The sequence below is a fragment of the Sus scrofa genome, chromosome 10, assembly GCF_054392235.1.
Source record: "Sus scrofa isolate SSC_HxYL_T2T_F1_AM1 chromosome 10, Sscrofa_HxYL_maternal_Yorkshire_Landrace_v2.0, whole genome shotgun sequence".
Lineage (NCBI taxonomy): Eukaryota > Metazoa > Chordata > Mammalia > Artiodactyla > Suidae > Sus > Sus scrofa.
Genome location: NC_139392.1, coordinates 75,709,528 through 75,732,577, shown reverse-complemented (window position 1 = coordinate 75,732,577; position 23,050 = coordinate 75,709,528). Strand labels below are relative to the sequence as shown.

At 38.7% G+C, this 23,050-nt stretch overlaps 1 protein-coding gene across 15 annotated transcripts in view; it reads right to left on the bottom strand.

Moving 5' to 3' along the window:
- Positions 1-23,050, bottom strand: part of ABI1 (abl interactor 1) — a 128,815-nt gene that overhangs the window by 18,250 nt on the left and 87,515 nt on the right. For 5 of the 15 annotated variants that reach the window (NM_001444356.1, NM_001444359.1, NM_001444357.1 and 2 more), the window contains 5 exon segments: positions 3,301-3,401; positions 6,093-6,233; positions 7,488-7,588; positions 8,316-8,330; positions 13,092-13,268. In NM_001444356.1, the coding sequence (NP_001431285.1) occupies positions 3,301-3,401; positions 6,093-6,233; positions 7,488-7,588; positions 8,316-8,330; positions 13,092-13,268 (535 nt within the window). 15 annotated transcript variants of the gene reach the window in all.

Genomic DNA, 23,050 nt, shown 5'->3' with positions numbered 1-23,050 from the left:
AGTTTCGGAATGAGTAGGATTCGAATGGGACCTGAGAATTTACATTCCTAACCATCATTCCCCCAAAATGATGATCCTGTTGGTCTGGAAAACATACCCCAAGAACCACTGTTCTAGAATAGTGGTTTTTAAACTTTATGGTCTTAGGATCCACTCTAAAATTGGAGACCCTCAAGAAACTTTGTTGAGGTAGGTTATAGTGATAGTAATTACCGTATTAGAAATTAAAACTGGAGGAGTTCCCATTGTGGCTCAGCAGAAACAAATCTGACTAGTATCCATGAGGACGCAGGTTCAATTCCTGGCCTCACTCAGTGGGTTAAGGATCTGGTATTGCCGTGAGCTGCGATGCAGGTCACAGACCCAGCTTAGATCTGGTGTTCCTGTAGCTCTGGTGTAGGCCGGCAGCTGCAGCTCTGATTTGACCCCTAGCCTGGGAACTTCCATAGGCTGCAGGTACAGCCCTAAAAAGAAAAAAGAAAAAAAAAAAAAAAAAAACCGATTCGAGTTCCATCATGGCACAGTGGAAATGAATCCAACTAGTATCCATGAGGACACGGGTTTGATCGCTGGCCTCGCTCAGTGGGTTAAGGATCCAGTGTTGCTGTGAGCTGTGGAGTAGGTTGCTGATGTGGCTTGGATCTGGCATTGCTGTGGCAGTGGCGTAGGGCAGCAGCTGTAGCTCCGATTCGACCCCTAGTCTGGGAACTTCCATATGCCATGGGTACAGACCTAAAAAGCCAAAAAAAAAAGAAATTAAAACGGATTTATCTTTAAAACACATTAAGGGAGTTCCCACCATGGCTCAACAGCAAAGAACCCAACTAGGATCCTTGAGAATGCAGGTTTGCTTCCTGGCCTTGCTCAATGGGTTAAGGATCCAGCATAGCCATGAGCTGTGGTGTAGGTCACAGCAGATGTGGCTCAAATCCCTCCTTGCTGTGGTGTAGGCTGGCAGCTGCAACTCCTATTAAACCCCTTGTCTGGGAACTTCCATATGCCACACGAATGCAGTGCTAAAAAACAAAAACAAAACCAAAAAAACACATGACTACACAAACACATCCCATTAGCTTTCAAAAATGATATCATACGTTATGTTGTCTCTGGAAAATTCCACTGTTTGTACCAGAATGCAAAATGAAAGAGGCAAAGAAGTCTAAGTACTATTATGGATATAGTTCTGACTACAAAAACTCCATGAAAAGATCTTGGCAACACCCAGGAAGAGTTCCATAACCATATTTTGAGAACCGGTACTCTAGGGTAAATACCTAGAAATGAAATTAATAAATATACGATAGAAACCTGGTTCAACTTGACTAGGTAACAAATTATTTTCTAAAGTGAGTGTATCAAGTAGTAAATTCCCACCAGCAACATACTTTTCTGTTACTGTACATCCTCATCAACATCTGGTGCTGGTGGACTTCTACATTTTCACATGTCTGGTTGATATAAAATAGCATCTTGTAGTTTTTATTTTCATTTTCCTGATTATTAATTACATTGAGGGCATCTTCTTTTCACGTGGAATTTCTGCCAACAATTTCTATTACTAGGGCCTTTTTTTTATTACTCCCTTTTCCTCCTTTTCCTCTGAGTGTATGTGCCAATGTTTTGAAAACAAGGTGCTAGATGACTTTATTTCACCTAAGCTGAAACTCAGCTCTTATTATCTGAAACAACCCTATCCATTTCTATCCAAATGCTATCATGCATTTCTAGGCTGAATGGTTTTATACTGAGTCTATATTTGGAATTTCTTGGGGACAATTTAAATGTATTTTATTGAAAAAAAAATTTTTATGTCATCTTCAGATGCCATAAGTACTGGGTTGTATCAGAGTTTTTCAACTGTAGATCCATAGGAAAGCCTCAGAGCAATCACATATTACATCATTTTCTTTTTCATTTTTCTTCCTCCTGTCCCTCACGTTCACACAACTACCTTGACTGCTGTATGTACCAGGGAGTTCCAAATCAAGTTTCACTTTTTAAAAATGGCATTATTGCATTATTAATAAAAAAATTTTTTTTGAACAATCACTGCTATAATTCTCCTAGAAAAATCTAACCAAAACAAATGTAAACCACATTAAATTGGTTATAAACTAGGTATAGAAGCATTTGACATCACAGAGACGTTTCTGTGTAACTTCAGAGGCCTTTCACCAGAAGAAATTAGTGCTGAATTAGATTTAATGCTTTAAACTTTGTATTACCACCTACAACCTAATAACTATAAAAACCAACAGTCTAACAGAGGAGTTTACTGTGAATTATGCAAAGTGAGTTCAATCACTCCAATGGTTATGCAGTCTCACCTATCACAGTGCTCACTGGGAGAAGTGGTGGAAGAGGAAGTGCTGGTGGAGCTCCAGAAGGAGGAGGGACAGAAATGTTTTCTAACGAAATAGTTTATAATTCAGGTCAGAGTGCAAGAAAGAGAACTAATCATTCTGAAACAGTAAGAAAGTACAATGTTTTGGAAAGAAGAAAAAAAGAGAGCATGTTCAAATGAATAAGAATTTCACTAGGTAAAAAGGCCATTGAGTTCACACTTGCATTAATGACAAAATATGCTTGTTTTTATAAGTAGCTTTTTCTCCTTTTTCAACAACATCCTTGAGAACCTAAGACTTTTTCCCTAACAGTTCTGATTATCAAACCTACTTTTAAAATGTCTATTTTTAAACCATACAGATCCTTTCAATTTACTAAGAAAAAAAAAAATTTAAAAAAAAATCAAGGGACCAATTTTATACTCTGCAATCTTAAAAGTTTTATATAAGTAAAAGTGCTTTTCCTAGTTTAATCAATTTTATATTCACGGCATTTTTCTGAAATATGTATTAAATATATCATATACAAATGTAGCAAAGTCATAGAACCAACAAACACCATAGTTGATAAACTAGCCTAAAAAGCATAATCAATACTCAATGACTCATAATTCATATAAAAGACACTGATCATTTCATTGAATTATCAACAACATTGCTTTGCTCTTGAAATAATATCATTCTTGACTAGTGCCCAAGGTAAGTATTTCTAAAAGAAATGGCCAAAAAAATTACTCAATAAAGCTATTTAATATGCTTTTTTTAATGAGTAAGGAGAAATTGCTGTAAAACACTAAAGACTCCAGGAAAACCGAAAAATTGTTTTTTAATTTGTTGGTTTTCATTCTAACAATTGCATAAACTTAATGAATACTTTTAAGCTAATATAACTAAATTGTTTTAGGCTTCTAAAATAAAGCTCATAAATGCTACCACATATTAGTAGAGAATATACCTGGTCCAATAGTAGGTGGTGAAGGTGTAGGCACGGCAATGGGAATGCCAATACTGCTGCTGCCACTGTTTTCTCGGCTTCCACTGCCTCCACTGCTTCCACTGCAAAGAGAATCTTCATGAAAACGATTCTAGAGATTTATCCCCTCTCCCCCCAAAAACAACTCAAGGTCACTAAATACTCTTTTCATGATGTATAAGTGTACATGTCTGCCTTTGTGTGAATATGTGTGCAGGTGTGTGTCTATACACACACCCGCACGCATATAAATTTTTTAACTGTTCAATACGAATTTTAACCCTAAAGGAGAAGTGGTTTCTGTGTTTCACTCTACTTCTCCATCTACAGGAAATCAGCACAATCATCTAAGTACTCAGAAGTATCAAAAGAAATCATTGAGAAATGAATGTCCAATATAATCATAGTACAAGTATTTAAAACCTCATTAAAAAGATCAGTGAACAAAGCAGACATGAACTACACTGCCTTGGAGCTCCTAGTTGAGAATGGGAAAACAGACATTAAAAAAGTGTGATGGAAGCCACCAGAAGATGCTATGGAAGTTAATATGACAACCAATTTTAGTCTGAAATTGGTATATAAACCTCCACTCATCTCAAAGAATGGCAATAATACAGGGAAATTTTTGGAAAAATAAGCAAATGACCCAAAAAAGACAATAATGAAGTTTCAGCAAAGAACATTCTAGAACAGCTAATACTGTTATACTCCAATTCTCTACTATTCTAACTTGTACAATTTTCTGTCCCTTCATATACAACCTCGCACTGAGTTTTAGCAATCTGTGCATGCACATGTATGTGTATGCAAATGTACATATGAACATGTTTAGCTTTAAGCGCCATTATTATATTTTTTAAATCAGTATTATTGGCTCAATAGAGCCAGAAAACCAAAAGTGCAAAGATCTGCTCTGCCTAGATAAATTTTTTCTCCAATATGATCATATTCTATAATTACATTATCACATATTAATAGAAGGGGGAAAAGCTACTTATAAAACAAAAATAGCTTTGATCTGAAGGTTTTCCTACTACCTTAAGCTGGCTAAAACTCTGCTGTATGCCACAACTGCATCATAGACAAATGAGTATTTTTGCACTTATGCTCTTATACAATTTCTGGCTTATGTAACTTTTTCTAACATGGAGGTTGGCAAGTTTACAGCCCATAGGCCATGTATGGCCCATGATCTAATCTTTACAATGGGTGAGCTAACAACATTTTTTTTTTTTACATTTTAAATAGTTGAAAAAAATTTAAAAGATATAATATATATGACATTAAAACTATATGAAATTCAAATTTCAGTGCCATATATAAAGTTTTACAGAAATACAGCCATGCTCATTCATTTATGTGCTGTCAGTGGCTGCTCTCATGCTACAATGACAGAGCTGAATAACTGCAGAGATGCCATATGGATCACAAATCCTAAAATATTGACAATCTGGCCCTTTACAAAAAAAGTTTATCAATCTCTGTTCCAACAGAATGAGCTCCTGAAAAAAATAGAACTATATCTCATTGGTAAATCCCTTGTATCTAATGAAGTAAATCTTAACAACTGGTATTTAATATGATTAAACTATCACTACATCCACCATAAAGAAAAACCATATAATAATTTAGTAACAAATATTAAAAGAATTTTTGGTCCTCATTTAACTTATCCTGATACTGTAACTACAGATATTAGTATGACATTTACTAACAGGAGCAATTAACAACAAATAACAACTACATAGCAACTAAAAGCTTGATATACCACATGTAACAGAAGTCCCCAAAATGATTTTGCCAAGTTGCATCTCTAATAAAACCAACTTAAAAGTCAAGGTAAAGAGATATTCTGTGCCCAAGTTATTAAGTGAGAAGTAAAACCAAAGAATAAAACAAATTAAGCTATACAATAAATTTGTCTGGCTTTATGAAAATACCCCAAAATAAAGCGGGTACTTTTGAAGGCAGGAAGGTAGAGGCAATATTCTGGAAAAGGGCTTGAGAGGGAATCTCTCCGTTGCTGGTTATGTTCCATTTTCTGATCTGGGGGATAGTTATGTATGTTCAATTTGTATTGATACATCAAGTTGTTTTATTTTTTGGCCACACCCACAGCGTGCAGAAGTTCCTGGGCCAGGGATCAAACCCAAACCACAGCAGTGACAACATTGAGCCCCTAGCCTCTAGGCCACTAGGGAACTCCAAGATATTACACTTAATAAAGTTATGTACTTTCCTGAATGTATGTTATGCGCCATAACCAAGTTTTTAAAAATCCACTGGGTGTTTGATTTCTAGAATTTTTTTTAAACAATTTATACAATAACATATTCTAGTACATCAACTCTCTTTAGAAATTCTTTCTCAGATTCAAACTAAGTCTTGTTTCCTCCATTCTCTTTGAGTTTAAATAATATATAATTTGTGATATTTAATCTTTTATTCAAAAAATCTGAGTGGTTATCTTGATCTTTTCTAAAACACTGTTTTAAAACATTCTTTAGCCTTGATCCAAATATGTATTTGTACCTCTGTTAGAAGGAGGAAATACCAGCAATCTGCTAGCGGTACAGATACTACAAAATCTATAAAACACAAGTGATGACACAAATGTACAAGAACATATGCAATATTATTCCCCTTAATTTTTACATTCTATAGTAACACTACAGTAGCAAGCACTTCACCATTACTAGCAACTTTACAGAGTTTGTCACCAGTCAATAATGCACGTTCTCAGATTTCAAAGGCTCAACCTGCAAATTTACCTGTGCGTCCTTGGTCTCTGATTTAAAGAAGCTGTCCTGCCTGGACTATGCTGACTTCCGAGCCTAGCAGGACTGGTCATGTAGTCATTAGGAACTGTTGGAGGTTTAACAGGTTCCAGGGTTTTGTAAGGAGTGTTTCGTCTACAAAAGCATAACAGAGAAATGAATAAGGAAGATAAAATGGTATTTTCCCCCAAATTTGTGACTGTCCCTTTATAAGTAAGTAGAACAAGTTTTTTAATAATAAAGTTTACTTCCTAAAAAAATGTTTTAAAGGGGGTGTATGAATTTTGTTACTTTAACAGAGAAATTAAAATTTGTTTCCTTTTCTTAGGAAAACCATTGGAAGGGGTAATTTAAAAGTTCTAATGTTATTTCTAAAAATAATGGTTATAATTTTCTAAATGCTCAGCAGTATCAAACTTTGAAATATATATTATTCCCACTTCAGTAACCCACAAGCCATTGCCCTTGAGTATTACAGAAGCTAAATAATCTCCTCTGCAATTTAGCCCTACATCAACATGAAAATACATGGACAAGTACATTCTGATCCAAGATGTGACACCATTCTCTATAAATGATTTTAACTTTTATATTTAATAACTTCATTTTTTTAATAATAGGCAAGGGGTTTACAGAATGAAACAGAAAACAGAAACTAAGATCCTGCAAAAAAGCTGACTGCCAATCCCCATTCTATAAAATAATGATTCCCCAGCCCTCCACCAAAAACAGTCTAATTTTGTATAATAAGGCGAATAATCTTTAATAAATGCGCTACCAAGTATTCAATATTTGTATTGTATTGAGAATTAGGAAGGAAGAAGTCACAGACTGTTATCTTTTCTACGTCTCCACTGGCCTTCTCACAAAGCTCCTCTAGTATGAAAGGCCCTAAGATTAACAGTAGAAACACAGGTAGAAGTACTCCAAGAGTTCCCCAAGTCTCAGGTGAAACAAAAAAAGGGAAACAGAACTGCAGGCTACCAAACCAAACTACACAAAATAGAACACTTATTCAAAGTTCTATAATATAAATATTGCAAATACACGTGAGGACACCAGAGATGGAACTCTCTGGACATTTCATTTTAAATAAACCTAAGTCAGATTTACATGCATTTTTTTAATCAATTAGACAATGACAAATAAATAATGCACATTTATACACAAACAAAAGAACTTTTCTGGTACAGTTCCTTGGAGAATTTTACAGAACAGATGGATTCATTTTGGACTCTGTTCAAGGAAATGAGAACCAAAGTGAATCTGTGAGAGGCAGTAGCATACAGAGAGGGTCCCCTCACGAGGATCCACAGGTGTGCAGAAGCCACAGCAACATCTCTTCCTTTAGCACACAGATTCTCCTCTAAGATATAGCTGAATTCTTACCCCAGCGTTCCCCGGCCTGACATGGGAGGACTCGGTGGTTTCTGAGTAGGAGGATTTGTTCTCGACAGTGTGCCAGTTCTTGCAGGCTGGTTATTTCCATGCTACAATATGGAAAGAAAAGCTTTATTTTTATATCAAATTGTTCTCTTGGTGTTTTGACACCATGTATTATTCTTTTTTAAATATCAGAGTGTGAAATAAGGATTCCCAGACAGTTTTAATAACAGACTTTGGTACTACATTTTAAAAAGTCAAGGTATCACTTGCACTTGGCTTTATTATTTTTGCCATTCGTACCAATTTACTATAAAATACAGGTAAGAGTATTCAATTTTATACATTATTTTATTATTAAACATGTTCACTGAGATCTAACTTATCTACAATTCAAACACTGGGTTTCCTGAAATTTTTGAAATGTGTACATGAATATAAACTACAGATCTCAATGTCAGTTTGCTAAAATATTCATCAGAAAAACCATCTCTATCCCAACATCTCAATACCAAAGTCACATATAATGTCTGGGAAACCTCCTAATTGTAAGTCAATAAATGCAAGGCAACTATCAAAAAAATGAGCAAAGCAATAAATGTTAGCAAAATTAATGTTCCTACATAAATGCAGGTGTCAATATATCCTTGATATATTAACACATCCAAGCTAAATGTTGCTGATTTGAACTGAGTTTGAGTATATTTAATCTACAAAAATCCTATGGGAGAAAAGCAGACAGACATAGGAAAAGTTTTCAAATTTTAGTGGCTCTGCAGCCTCTACTGATACAGAGGAAATACTGTGGATCAAATGATAAGTAGTATCTCTTACCTTGGCTTTTAGCCACTTTAGGTTGGCAAAAAAGGGGGGAAAAAGTAGAAATTAATTCTAGATAATTTATATCTGGTAGGACAGGCTTATATTTACAATTATTCAATTCATGTTGCTTTTACACCCAGTCACATCTTAAATATTTTGTAAAGAAAAGATATCTATTAGCAGTAGGAAAATACTGATGGGTAGCATAAATTTTTTCACAATAATGTATCTATAAGGAAATCACTACTTAATTATGCCAATTTTATAAAGATCCAATAATTTCCTAGGTCAGTATTTTATCCTATGAAACTAATCTAACTTAATCATTGATGACTAAGAACAAACAAACTCCGACTTAAACACAAACACCAAACCTCATTAATGATACTTTAATACACCAGTGTATAAGACCTAAGACTATTGGGATAATGAATGCCCATGTATGAGTATTCATTATTTGAATGGTAGCATAATATTTTAAAGAGTGATAAACTGTAAATGTTAAAATTCAAAATCACAGGTTGCTTCTAAATTAAGAAAAGGACCTAGTACCTCAGTGCTTAAAAACAAAATTACAACACACAATAATAGCTTAGCCAGATTCTAACTAAGGAACAAGCAAACAATGTCTGGAAACCCTCTCATGTGTAGTTTATGAATCCAAATCCCGAACAGGCCAAAGAACAGGTTGCTTTAGTTCTAAATTTTCTTCCTAATAAGTTTGTCCATAATTCAAAATAAAGAAAATCTGCTTTGACCCTAAAGGCTACTTCTATGAAAGGTGGCTACCCTACACAAACGAAAGTGTGTCCTAAGCATCATACTGTACCAGGCCACCTAAAATAAAACATCTTCAGGTTGCAGAGTCTACCTTTTCCTGGATTTGGGGCGGGGAGTGTCTAGAAGTTCTTCCTATAACATCTGCCATTCTAAATATACAGATCTATCATTTTTCTTTCTCTCTTTCTTTCTTCTTTGTCTTTTTAGGGGTGCACCCACGGCATATGGAAGTTCCCAGGCTAGGGGTCAAATCAGAGCTATGGCTGCTGGCCTACCCTATGGCCACAGCAACTCGGGATCCAAGGCATGTCTGCAACCTACACCACAGCTCACAGCAACACCAGATCCTTAACCCACTTAGCAAGGCCAGAGATCAAACCCTCATCCTCATGGATACTAGTCAGATTCGTTTCTGCTAAGCCATAACGGGAACTCCAATCTATCACTTTTCAAGTGACCATAAATGCAACACTAAGGAAATCATCCAAAAGTGGGAAGTACACTGACTTAGATACATCCTCATTTCTAGAAACTGTGCCAGAACTTTGGTTTTCTTTAATGTTTATCTAGAATGATATGGCTCATTTTTATCTAGATTAAATAATGTCTAGACTCCTACTGAGCCACTACACTTTACACTTAGATTTAGAAATTAAACTTGAATAAACTTATTATCCTTGAAGATAAGTTATATTAATGTGATAGCATTACTATACACTAAATACTACTCTAAAGAAACTTAGAAATATTCTAAATATGACCACACATCTCCCTCATTTGCTGTTTCAAGTGATTAAGAAACCCAAACAAATAGCATTCAAGTATAAACTGGTCCCAAATGAAAGAATAAAAAGAGAATTTGATTGGGAATGAAAATGCTAGGTGAACTCTGCTTCTCCACATTAGAGCAACCTTTAACCTCTTGAGGAGATCAGCTTCCTCAGTTAAGCATGTGTTTATGTATACAGACGTGCTGAGCTTAGGGAGTGATGGAAGAAAATGATCTCTACACCTTGCAGCTCGAAATATTACAACTGTTAGCAACCTACAATTTTTTTCCACTTAAATGTCCCAATACATTGAAAACTAGGCTTTTTATTTCCTTAAGATCTCACTTCTTTTGCTTAACATTTACATTTGTGGATGAGTCATTTTATCCTTTCCCTGAAATCTCAGGTTGAAAACAATGGAACTCTCTTTGATTCCTATCTGCAGCCCCTAAGTAGATCATAAGCTTTGCATAACCACAGGTATGAAAGTCTATTATAAAGCTTTAGTGTCTCCACTAATAAAACATAAGAACTCCTAGATCACGTGATCTTTTCAAGGCTCGAAAACAATGACATACATGGAAAATCTTTCCTAAGTTGTGAATCAAGCTATAATTAAGCTAAGGTACACTGCTCTCACAGACCACCCAGCTTCCTACAGTCAAAAATGTACTTCAAAACAGTCCATACAACAATGTGAATGTACTTAATGCCATATGTACATTTTAAGTGATTAAATGGTAAATTTTATGTTACATATATTTTACCACAAAAAAAGAAAACTAAAAACAAACAAACCTGTCTAAAGTATCCATGTTACAAAAAGTGAAGTGCCAAAATGACCACAATCTGCAGACTTTCAGTATACATTACTTCCCTTTATACATATACAATGACAGTTAAATTTTCGCATCCAAATTTTCCTTATAAAATTTGATTTCATCTTATACTCTGCCAAGTACTATGTATCAAACTGTTGAATACAATTATTAGCGGGGAAATAATAGAGGATCTTCACTTCTAAGACAGTGACAATTTTTTTTTTTAATGAGTGTGTACTGCTTTGGTAGGAAAAAAAAAAAATCAAGATTAAGCAAAAGGGGAAGAAGTGAGTGAGTGAGAATGCTGTTGTGCATGTGTGGTAAGTATACCTTAAATTAAGATTGAATTTAAGGGAGTTCCCGTCATGGCGCAGTGGTTAGCAAATCCGACTAGGAACCATGAGGTTGCGGGTTCGGTCCCTGCCCTTGCTCAGTGGGTTAAGGATCCGGCATTGCTGTGAGCTGTGGTGTAGGTTGCAGACGCAGCTCGGATCCCACGTTGCTGTGGTTCTGGCATGGGCCGGTGGCTGTAGCTCCAATTTGACCCCTAGCCTGGGAACTCCATATGCCGCGGGAGTGGCCCTAGAAATGGCAAAAAGACAAAAAAAAAAAAAAAAAAAAAAAAAAAGATTGAATGTAAGCTTTTAGACAACCCTAGCCACATTTGTGGGTAAAAATACAAGCAACCAGGAGCCTCCTCTACATTTGCAAAGTGTTCCAACTTTCAAGAAGGACAGTGAAGGGACATTCCAACAGTCTCAGAGAAGGGCAGAATAAAGATCCAAGTTGTCAGCCATATTCCCCTCTTGATAGGGAACCCCAGATAATTCAGAATACAACAAATCCAGTACTAGCACCAAATAACCAGCTATGAAAAACTTCAGGATTCTAGCTGACTTCTAAAAAATTATTATGGAGTTCCCGTCATGGCTCAGTGAGTAACAAATCTGACTAGGAACCATGAGGTTGCAGGTTCGATCCCTGGCCTTGCTCAGTGGGTTAAAGATCTGGTGTTGCCATGAGCTGTGGTGTGGGTTGCAGTAGTGGCTTGGATCCCACATTGCTGTGGCTGTGGTGTAGGCCAGCAGCTAGAGCTCCTTAGACCCCTAGCCTGGGAATCTCCATGTGCCACAGGTGCGGCCATAGAGAAGACAAAAAAAGAAAAAAAAATTATTATAAATGGGAGTTCCCGTCATGGCACAGTGGAAACAAATCTGACTAGGAACCATGAGGTTGCAGGTTCGATCCCTGGCCTTGCTCAGTGGGTTAAGGATCCAGTGTTGCTGTGAGCTGTGGTGTACGTCACAGATGCAGCTTGGATCTAGCATTACTGTGGCTCTGGTGTAGGCCAGTAGCAACAGCTCCTTAGACTCCTAGCCTGGGAACCTCCATATGCCATGGTTGCGGCCTTCAAAAACACACACAAAAAAAAGACAAGAAAAAAAATTATTATAAATATTCTGGAGACCAGAAACAAAATCAAATAATGATCTTCTAGGAAAGGGACTACCAAATCTCAGAGGACTAGTTTATCCTGACCAGAGATGGCTAACAAATTCAGTCATTCCAGATGCTAGCAAAATAACGCATCAACAACTAAAAGTTGACAGGCTACAGGTATCCTTCAAGAGGTGGACTGGCACAGGTTAAAGATCTGCCGTCATGTCTATGGTCGTGCAGGTTCAATCCCTGGCCTGGGACAGTGGGTTAAGAATCCAGCACTGCCACAGCTATAGCTTAGGTTATAGCTGCAGCTTGGATTTGATCTCTGTCCAAGGAACTTCCACAGGTCACAGGTGCAATCGTAAGAAGAAAGAAAAAAAAGAGTAGATAATTCTGCCATGCTAAGAAATGGACATGGGTGACAAATAACCTCTTTCCTAGAAGCCTGTTGGGGCAGGGGGTGGGAGAGTGGCAAATGATGCACAGAACAAAATTACATACGACTGTTTTAATTTTTCCTAAGTGGCTAAAATTCCATCCAAAGAGATGCAGTAATATACAAACATATTTAGGAATAAATGAATAAAAGTATTTATAAACTATTTTTATAACTAATTCTGGAAAGCATATACATTTTTTTATTTTTAAATATTCATTCAGTAGTGAAAGCAAGACTTGGCATTCATAATACAAATTCATAACATTAGTCTAGGATTCAAATGGCTTAATTAATGAAGAGCCATTTCAAGTTTCATTTTACCTGTGAAATACAGCCTATTTCACAGGTAAAATTCTGACCCAAATTTAGTATAATAATACATAACTAATATCAAATAAATGTTCTATGAAAACTGTAGTATGAGTTACTAGGACAATCTATTAATTCTTTAAGAAACTCATCTTTATCAGAATACTTCCTAACCAAATTTCTACTGGATACGCAAATTATTGCAAGCCATTATAAAAATGCTTACCTTGACACCATGACCCACATCATCCAGAACTGTGTAGTCGATAGGTTTTCGAATATACCTTACAGGACGCTCCATATTTGCAGGTGCTATTATTTTGTGAGTTCTTGATGTATTCTTATTTGTTGTCAAAATACCAATCTCTCTTCGAGCCACTTTCTCTTTATGAATGTCCACAGTCTATGTGTTAAATTTGAACAAAGCAAGAAAATATTATTTAGCAAAGTAAATAATGTATCTGATATCCAAATATAATGTGCATCACCTGTCTATTTTCCAGCGAACACTTTATCTTCCCCTTCAAAATGAACCAAATTAATACCTTAGAAGCTCTAAACATGGACTATCTAAAGGTTGTTAAAAGTACCAACTAATTTACTGGTATTGCTTCCAAAATGATTCTTAGGAAAGCAATTTTCTTTCCTAAAGACCTGGTGTGTGTGGAAAGGGAAGGGCTCCTGCTCTATGTAGCTCACACTTTGTTTCGCGGGGATACAGATCAGAGAAAAAAAAAAATTTGATAATTACAACTTGATGAAGTAAATGCTAAAATGACACATGCACAGTTTATTTGAAGTTATAGGTGTTCAGAGCAAGATATCCAACTAAGTTGAGAAGCCTTTATAGAATAAATAGGTTACAAAGGATGAAAAGAAATACAAAAGGCAAATTTGGAAATTATTCAGGGCAAAAAGAACAGCATGTTTCAGACAAAGGTATAAAAAGAGTTCTTCTGTGGCACAGTGGGTTAAGGATCCAGCACTGACACTGCCGTGCTTCAGGTTGCTGCTATGGCGCAGGTTCGAACCCTAGCCCAGGAATTTCCACATGCCACAGGTGCAGCCAAAAAAAAAAGTGTAAGAGGGAAAAAAAGATAAGACCAGAGGTTACAATCTGGCAGTGTGCAGCCTATACATCCACAGCCTACATAGTACTGGCCTTTATCGCTTTAAAAAAAGGTGTTTTTTTTTTTCCCTTACTTAATTGCCAACATTTTAAAACTGGATAGTAGTCAGCACACGAGAAATAATTATACAACCACTCAACCATTTAAACTTTGTGCTTAATAGTAGTAAGAAAGCAGTAACATTTAAATTGAGTGACATCATCAAATCTCTGACACAGGTGTTGAGGACAGATAGATGACTACTGGCAGTGAGACTAGTCAGGAAGCAATTATAGCAGCCTCAGGGAGAAAATGCAAGGATGGCTGAAGTGAACCGATAAGGGGGGAAAGTATCAATGGAAAAAAAACAAGTTTACTGTTATGTGCCTTTTTGCACATCTTGTCAGAAAAGGCATGAATTCTCTTCTGTATATTTACACTCGACAGCCTTAGAAAATATAGTGTCTCCTCAAAGAGCAGAAGGCAATTTACTGTCCACTAATAACGATAATGTCACTCCCCAGGACAAAGGGCAAGGCTTACTGCCCATTACAAAAAATCTGGTCCCCTAAGCTGGGAGTTCTTTTCCTCTAGGCACCCAGTTGTGTATGCAGGCATCAACCTGGCTCTCTGCACTACCCTGTAGAAACTGGGGCTGGTTATCTGACACAGGTGTTGACACTCTGGCTACCACTATTGCCATAACATCCTTTGTCTCTGACCCAGGAGGCGCATGTCTTCTACTAGCACCAGTGGAATTATGGCCAGCTAACTTGTTAGCTTCCACAAAGGGTAAAATCTTAAACCGTTCACAATTTTTGTTTGACAGTTTGGGTAATGAGGATGGAATGCTGACAAAGACAAAGCTTTCTAAAAATGCACTGAAAGGACAGTTAACAGGAACTGAGAGAAGTCCATGGGTATCGTGAGTGAATATGCTGACCAAATTGTATAGCCAACCAGGCAATGGCTGGTCCTCTACTTTACTGCCTGTTAATGAGGCTGAACTGGAGTGGTAGTTTCAGGCTGAGTACCAGGAAGGAATTTCAAAAACAGCAGCCTGAATGATGCCATGATTACTGTCTGCTGTCCATCAAGTTCATCGGCTCTGCCCTGTGAATGACTAGTAATAAGATGTGTCTGGCAGAGGGAGGTGGGAGCACATAAGGTTCTTTCAGACAGTGTGATGGAGAAATGTACCTATACTGAGCAGAAAGAAGGATAACTACTGTGGGCAGAACAAGGAGAACCTTTAGAACTCTGGTTAGTTTGCTTGGGAGATGGGGGGCAGGGAGGGGTTTGGGGGAACAAAATACTTGCTGAAGAAGAACAGCAACAGCTGCCTATCCTACTGTTCACCCCTTCCTGCAGTCTGTCTTCTCAACTTTCAATCCCTTCAAGATGAGTAAAAGACCTCAGCATTTTCTGGCAGTGGGCCCTGTCTGCTCTAAAACAGCTCTGGCCTTTTTGGGAAACTCCCCTTAACAATATTCCAAGGGCACAGCCTAGTCTTCCGGCTCTTCCATTCTAAATTGAGTTTTAAATGATGATGAAGGTGATTCACCGGAAGATGAGAAACTCACTCAAGGAAATCAAGAGAAATTCTGTCAGCAATGCCAACTTTTAGAAAACTCCCTAGTCCTTCTGTTGAAATCAAGCAAGAATTTAAGAGCTGTTACCTTGACAATTTAAGAGCTGTTACCTTGACAATGGATCAACAAACAGCCCACATTAGGTGGACACCTCAAAACAATGATACCACTGTGTAGATCAAGCCCAAGCCAGCCAAAGAAAGGTACAGATCCACGGCCCCCACTGAAAAGTAATGTGGCTGTAGCTGTTCAACCAAGGTGTTCCCAACAGAAATGGAAGATATCAGCAATGATGATCCTGCCACAGAACACAGCGCTTTAGGTGGGCCAAAAAATACTGCAGGTTTATTTGATCAGCTTGCAGCTACACCACTGCTCAAAGCTGAAATAAATTCACCTTGTTTACTGGTGCACAGCTGCTCTCTCTCAGCCTCCCCTACATCCTTTAAAGAGAAAGATTATTAGGGGTAGGGCCAAGTTCTCCAGGTCGCCGATGGGAACTGAGGACCAAACATACCCAGGTTTGCAAGATCACTGCGGTGGGGATGGGGACTTGATCACTCTGCTATATATAGGAGCCCACCTCACCTTCATACCCCTCCTGTGGAGGGACAGGGTAGCGGCTTTCAGCTATGAGGTTTGGGTGAGGTTCACATTGGGGAAGAGAAGCTAATGTGTTCTATTGGGTCAGGCTCTTGGGACCAACTCAGTGTGTGGCGTCCATCACTGAATGTATAATTGGCATTGATACTTTACATGCTTACGTGGTGAATGCTTTTAAGTGCCAGAGGGGCTTATGCCAACTGGGAAGAGCCACATGTAGAAAAGTACTAGCAGGCTTAGTGCCCCCACAAAATCCTCATGACCCTCTTAAGTACAAGTTTCAGTGCTCACATGATTTTACTGACTGGAGCCTCTGCCAAGAGGAGCAATCTCCACTGGAAATGCCCCTTGGGTTTGGAAGTCAAGAATGCAGCCAGCCTGGCCCCTGTGACATCCTGGCTTCACATGGAAAAGTGGCAGCTATCCCTTTAGGGAAAATTTATCTTCCATTCTGCCACCTAAACCAAAGTTGTTGTTTGTTCAATGAGGCTCTTAATTCACAGAGGATCCCCTAAAACTCCTGGGTGTGGTACACTAATGATTCAACTAAGCTGAAGCCCCATGGTGTAGAGTGACTATTGTGTTGTTCAACCTCAGTGCCAGCTACACAGAAGTAAAAATGGGTGGTTGCTGGACTTCATGGGCAGAACTCAAGGATGTTCTAATAGATATGGCCAGTACTCCCCTTGATAAACATTATATTTCTAATGTCTGCTACTTGGAAAGCTACACACTAACCTCTTAAAGACTTGCCATAACCTGTGCAGACAAATCTGTGGTGCAGGGGAAATGAATCCAACTAGGAACCATGAGGTGCTGATCAGACCTTGGATCACTAATATACATGCCCACAATAAGGGCCCACTGTCTGCTGAGGCCAACAGGAGACAAGCTGCTGATCAAGCCTGCACTGCCACAGCTGCCATCGCTGCTACCAACCCATCACACACCAGATGTGGAAGCACAGGGATCATCACAGAATAAAGACAGCATAAAGGACTGTGTGTTCCTGATGCAAAGGCAACCCTGTGACTCCTGCAAACCAGCAGCTCAGCCTCAAAGGAAGTCATGGCCCATGGTGACCAAGGACATTCATGGAGTTCATCTGCCCCACCAGTGCCAGGGGTTTAAGTAGGGAAACACTCTGATGTGGTATCTCTGTCAGATTGAGAAGTCTGACAAACTGGCATCTGTTAAACTAATGCCTATGCAAGAAATCTTCAAACCATGAAAACTGGTATTTCCTACATCCTGGAAAGAACACAACTCTAAAATTCTACCTGCTACTTAAAATGCTATTCTTAAGTAAAAGCTGGAAGAGAAGGAGAAATCTCTACCAATCTGTCTCTCAGTGAGAGAGGCCATATCTCTCGCCACTGGCAGAGAGACCTTTGACCACCACCCCTCCTCAGACTAACAGCAGTGCTTCATCACTGACACACTTTTATGGAATCACAATTCCAACCCAATCAGCTGACGCTAGCCACACCACTGCAGCCCTTACCACTCTAATCTGTGTCACGTTTTTCACTTTCTAACCCATTCGCTATCTGACAATGGTATGCTTTTTACCACAAAAGTTACTAAAAATGGGCTGTTTATCGAGCTATGTGATGGTCTTTCCCACTTCCTACCATCAACAGGCATCTTATATTGGTGAGTGCTGAAACAGCCTCCTTAAAAATCAACTCAAAAAACTCAAAAACACAAAACAACTAATTTAAAAATGGACAAAGGACCTGAATAGACAATTCTCCAAACAATATACAAACGGCCAAAAAGTACATGAAAAGATGTTCAACATCACTAATCATTAGGAAAATGGACATCAAATCCATAATGAGACACAGACTCATAAGGATGGCAACTACCCCCCTCCCCCACCAACACACACACACACACACACACACACACACACACACACACACACACACACACAACAGCAATTGTTGGCAAGGACGTGGAGAAACTGGAACCCTTGTGCATTACTGGTGGGAATGTAAAACGGTACTGTGGAATACTGTATGGTGCTTCCTAAATACTTAAATATAGGATTATCACATGATCCATCAATTCCTTTATACCCCAAAGGACTGAAAGCAGCATCAAGAAGTGTTTGTACACTTACGTTCATGGTGGCATTATTTACAAGAGGCAAAAGGTGGAAATAACCGAAGTGTCCATCGATGGAAGAATGGATAAACAAAACATGGTATGTGCATTCAATGGAATATTATTCAGCCTTTAAAAAGAAGGAAATTCTAGAGTTCCCACAGTAGTGCAATAGATTAAGAATCCAACTGCAGCAGCACAGGCTGCTGTGGAGGTGTGAATTCAATCCCCGGCCCAGTACAGTGGGTTAAAGAATCTGGCATTGCCACAGCTGTGGCTTAGATTCAGTCCCAAACCTGGGAACTTCCATATGCCTCAGATATGGCCATTAAAACAACAACAAAAAAAAATAAAAAGAAAGAAATTCTGACACAGAATTTCAGTCTTGCAAGATAAAAACAATTCTAAAGATTGGTTGCACAATACCATGAATGTACTTAACACTACTAAGCTGTACACTTTAAAAAATGGTTCAGATGGGAAATTTTATGTTATGTGTATTTTACCACTATTTACCTAAAAATGATTAAGATGGAAAATTTTAGGTTATGTCTATTTTACCATAATTTTAAAAAATTTTTTCAATCAACTCAAAAAGATTTTTGACTCTACCTCTTTACCTCTTTCTGGTTTACACACATCAGCAAAGCAATATGGTGACTAAAGATGGGCCCTCAGAAATAGATCATCTTCTCTTGGCCACTTGGGATCTGCCCTGAGCATGATGCTTCTTTCTTTCCCCTAATGGAAACCCCATGCTGGCCTGATTGATATAGCTTCTGGGTGGCAGCCCAGTCAAAAGTGGGCCTTGGGAATTTTAACTTAATTCTGGTTTAACTGCCTCAATTTTCTTCATGTGTTTCTGTGGTCTTCATAGCAAAGATATTGACCAGTGATTAAGTAAGTATACTGCTTACTAAATCCCCTTACTCTGGACCATGTGGACCAAAGTGGGGGGCATAACAGGATTTCTAAGTTTAATATAAATGTTGTTGTCCCTCTTGCACCTGACCCATCCAGAAAAAACAAGGGGAAAGTTAGCAAATGGAATGGAACACACTGATTTGGTAGCAGTGGAAGGAGACAACCACCCTGGCACCTGTGGAACCTCAGGAGTACAGAAGGAGGGACATTTGTGATTCCGTCTTTCCGAGTCACCTCCAGAACCTTCCTCACAAAGGTAAATTCCCTGGTACAGCTCTTCCCAGATTGTGCAGGCACCTTAAACTGAACTGATAGCTGAGGCTGCCATACCCTGCTGGACAGTTCTGATCACAACACAATCACCATTCCCCTTAATGTCACTGAAAAATCTTCAGGAAGCAAATGATCCCAGCTCCCGAGCCTCCCACCCAAAACTGCCAAAACCTCCAGGTCTCTTTCCTATCCCTCCCCCAATTCCTATAGCTATCATTCAGTCATCCCAAGGGACAGATGAAAGTCACCTAACTGGTAGCAGAGACAAATAGGACAGACTGGACTGCCTGCCTTCAGGTAACCCCCTCCAAAAACAACAAGGACTAGACTCATTTACTGGTACTGACCTAGGAGCCCTGAGGCCTACCAGCTGTCTAGGGGGCAATACTGGAGAAACTGTTCCCTAAGAAGGTCCCACCTGCAGGTGCGAGTGGAGGTGGGGCAACAACTGTAAGCACCCATTCTTCATAAGGTGCCTGTGCAGAAGCCAGGCATTAATTTAATTCCCTCCTGAAAATGCAGTGACTTGCACTTTAGGGATGATCTTAAGAGACCTTCAAGTGTCTGAGAAGTACCACCAGCAGATCCTGCAGTCTGCAGACAGCTGTAATCTCTCCAAAGAAAAGCCATTCTTGAATGGGAGGAGGGAGCCCTCCCAGAAGGATAGTTAGTCACGTGTACTCTGTTCTGAGGTGTTTATCCCTAAAATGGGAGCCATCCAATTAGAAAAGTGGTTTGAAATTTGTTCTTGACTTCAGCTGAGGTGAACAATGACATTATATCAGCTCTGGAGCCATTGAGGTCAGTCTCAACTCACTGGCAGGATGAGAGAACAGCCCTGGATTTTGTTCCTGCAGGGCAAGCCAAATCCGTGCATTCCCTAATACTCTTGACGTAGAGTCAAGTAAAAAGTCAGTATAGAAACTTAAAGAGAAAGACCCTTGGGGGACCTATACTCAACATCTTGCAATAATCTATAAGGGGAAAAAAAATCTGAAAAATAAACATGCGTGTTAAGTGAACCACTTTGCTGTACACCTGAAATTAATACAACATTGTAAATCAACCATACTTCAATTTAAAAAAAAAGTTAAATTTTTTTAAAAAAAGAAAGAAAGAGAAAGCCATATGGCTCTCTAAGGCAGACCCTAAAGGTTTAGAGCATTTATTCGGTTGGCTAGTCTAGGACTCTTGGGAGCATAACTATGGTCAACATTGCAGTTTGGCCTCATCCTGCTACCATGTTGATAGTACATCGCCTAAATTAAATGTTTTATGAAACAAACTCAATGGCTCTGGTCCCAGCCACCGTCAGAGACATTACTCAGGGTGACCAATGAAGAGCGTAATCATGGGAAATTTTACAAGCCACGAAGGTAGAGAAGTAAGGGGTGAGTATTGTTGAAAGGCAGCTATCTTCAACCCATCACATAATGGAGTATTGTAGGTAGAGGCACTTCCTCTCTTCATTGTAAGTTATCTTAAGAATGTTTGTACAGCAAATAGCCATGAAGGATAGAAATGTCTCCCTCAGGAACAAAGGGCAGGCTTGTTCACGGTCTAGCAAAATAAAGATGTCATCTCCCTCTAGGACTGAGGTCAGCCAGGCTTACTGCCCATTATGAAAGCTTGGAGGTTCCTCTCCTATAACAGACTGCACTGCAAATACAGGAGAAGGGTGACCGACCACAGGCATCACTCAGCCCTCTTCATAGTCCTCTACGGAGAGGGAGGTGGGAAATCCAGCACAAATGCAATGACTCTGGCTCCTGCTACTGCCATGAGTAATAAAGTCCTCCATCTCTGACTGAAAAGTCCTGTGTCTTATACCAGCGTCCATGAAGCTAAGGCTGTTAGCCTGCAAGGAGGGCAAAAATCTCAGACCCTTCACAGTCCTTGAAACAAAGCAAACTTGTTTTCACAGTGAAACAACTCACACCTCTGACCACTCCCACCTCCAGTCATTTTCAAGAGTATCTGATTTATAGCCATATTGATATTATAAGTTATAGTTAGCTAAAAAAATTTTTTTTCATTTTTTGGCTTTTTAGAGCGGCACCCACGGCATATGACAGTTCCCAGGCTAGGGATCAAATTGGAGCTGCAGCTGCCAACCTACAGCACAACCACAGCAACTCCGGACCTGAGCCACGTCTGCAACCTACACAACAGCTCAGGGCAATGCCAGATCCTTAACCCACTGAGCAAGGCCAGGGATCAAACCTCATAGATACTAGTCAGGTACATTACCTCTGAGCCACAACAGGAACCTCTAGTTTGCTAAAAAAAAATTTTTTTTTTTTTGCTGCCTCTACATATCTCCTGAACTTCTTTTCCACCAGGTTTGGCACAAGATTAACTAGAACAAATTTTAGCGAAATTCTGCTTGACATGGAATTAAGTTCAGGTATTCATTACTCCATAGAAGGGAAAGTACTGAGATTTCACTGGAAAGTAAAAAAAAGCTGGATCACTACTCACCTAGGTTTGCTCCTAACTCCTGGAACACTCATTCTGTCTCCTTTACAAAGTCACCTTTGGGTGACTCCAGGTTTAGCTGCAGGCTCTTCCTCTTTATAACCTCTTCTTGGCAAACTCATCCTCATTCAGGTTTAAATTACTATTTACACATCAGATAAAACTTTTCTCTATTCTAGAGCCCTCCTCTGTGCTACAGAATCATACAAACACCTGTGATGTTCCTCTCGGATATTTCAACGGTACCCACAATGGATGTGCCCCAAATCATACACATAAACAACTCTACGTCCTACTTCAGTTGTCTATCAAGTTATAGTCTAGATATCTAGCACTTATTTCATATCAATACCACTAAACCTTGTCACATTTACCTTTAACTACCACTAATTTGTTTCCCTATATTTTCAACACTTTAATCCTAGTCAATCCACTATCATCTCTCACCTTGGCCTTTCAACAGCCTTCTACCTGGTCCTCCTCAATCCAATCTAGCCGCTTTCCAATCTGCTCTCCATGGTATAACCATGGTGATCTTTAACAATAAAAGAAAACTTGAGAAGACAAAATGAAAAAACTTGAAGCTATCTCACCTGTTTAAATCCTATCCAAAAGAAAATCCCACACAGTTACCAGTCCTCATGGGAAAAACAAATTCAAAACAGCTCAAGCTCTTTCCATATTTTCTCAAACATCATGGTTTCCATAACTCTCCTTAAAAATCATCTTTTTTTTTTTTTTTTTTCCATCCTTCCTTTCCCCTCACACACTGCAGAACTATTCAGGTCACTATTCAAATGACTTGAAAAAATTTTCTCTTGAGTTAACTCCCCTGTCTCCCACTTTGGAATCACCAACAAATCACAACCTGTATGGCAACGTACAACCCTCCCTATGACAGGGTGCATGAATAAAGCTGGTAGGAAGAGGGGAACCAGGCTTGGAACATTTGTATAACACCATGCATATGTTCAATAGCCAAAGTCAGCTTTTACATGGAGATCAATTCCTTCTCATACTTGAATTTCCTTACCTTAACACTTTATCTTTAGATGGGAAAAGAAGAAGTCTGACATTAAAAAATTAGTTTTTGG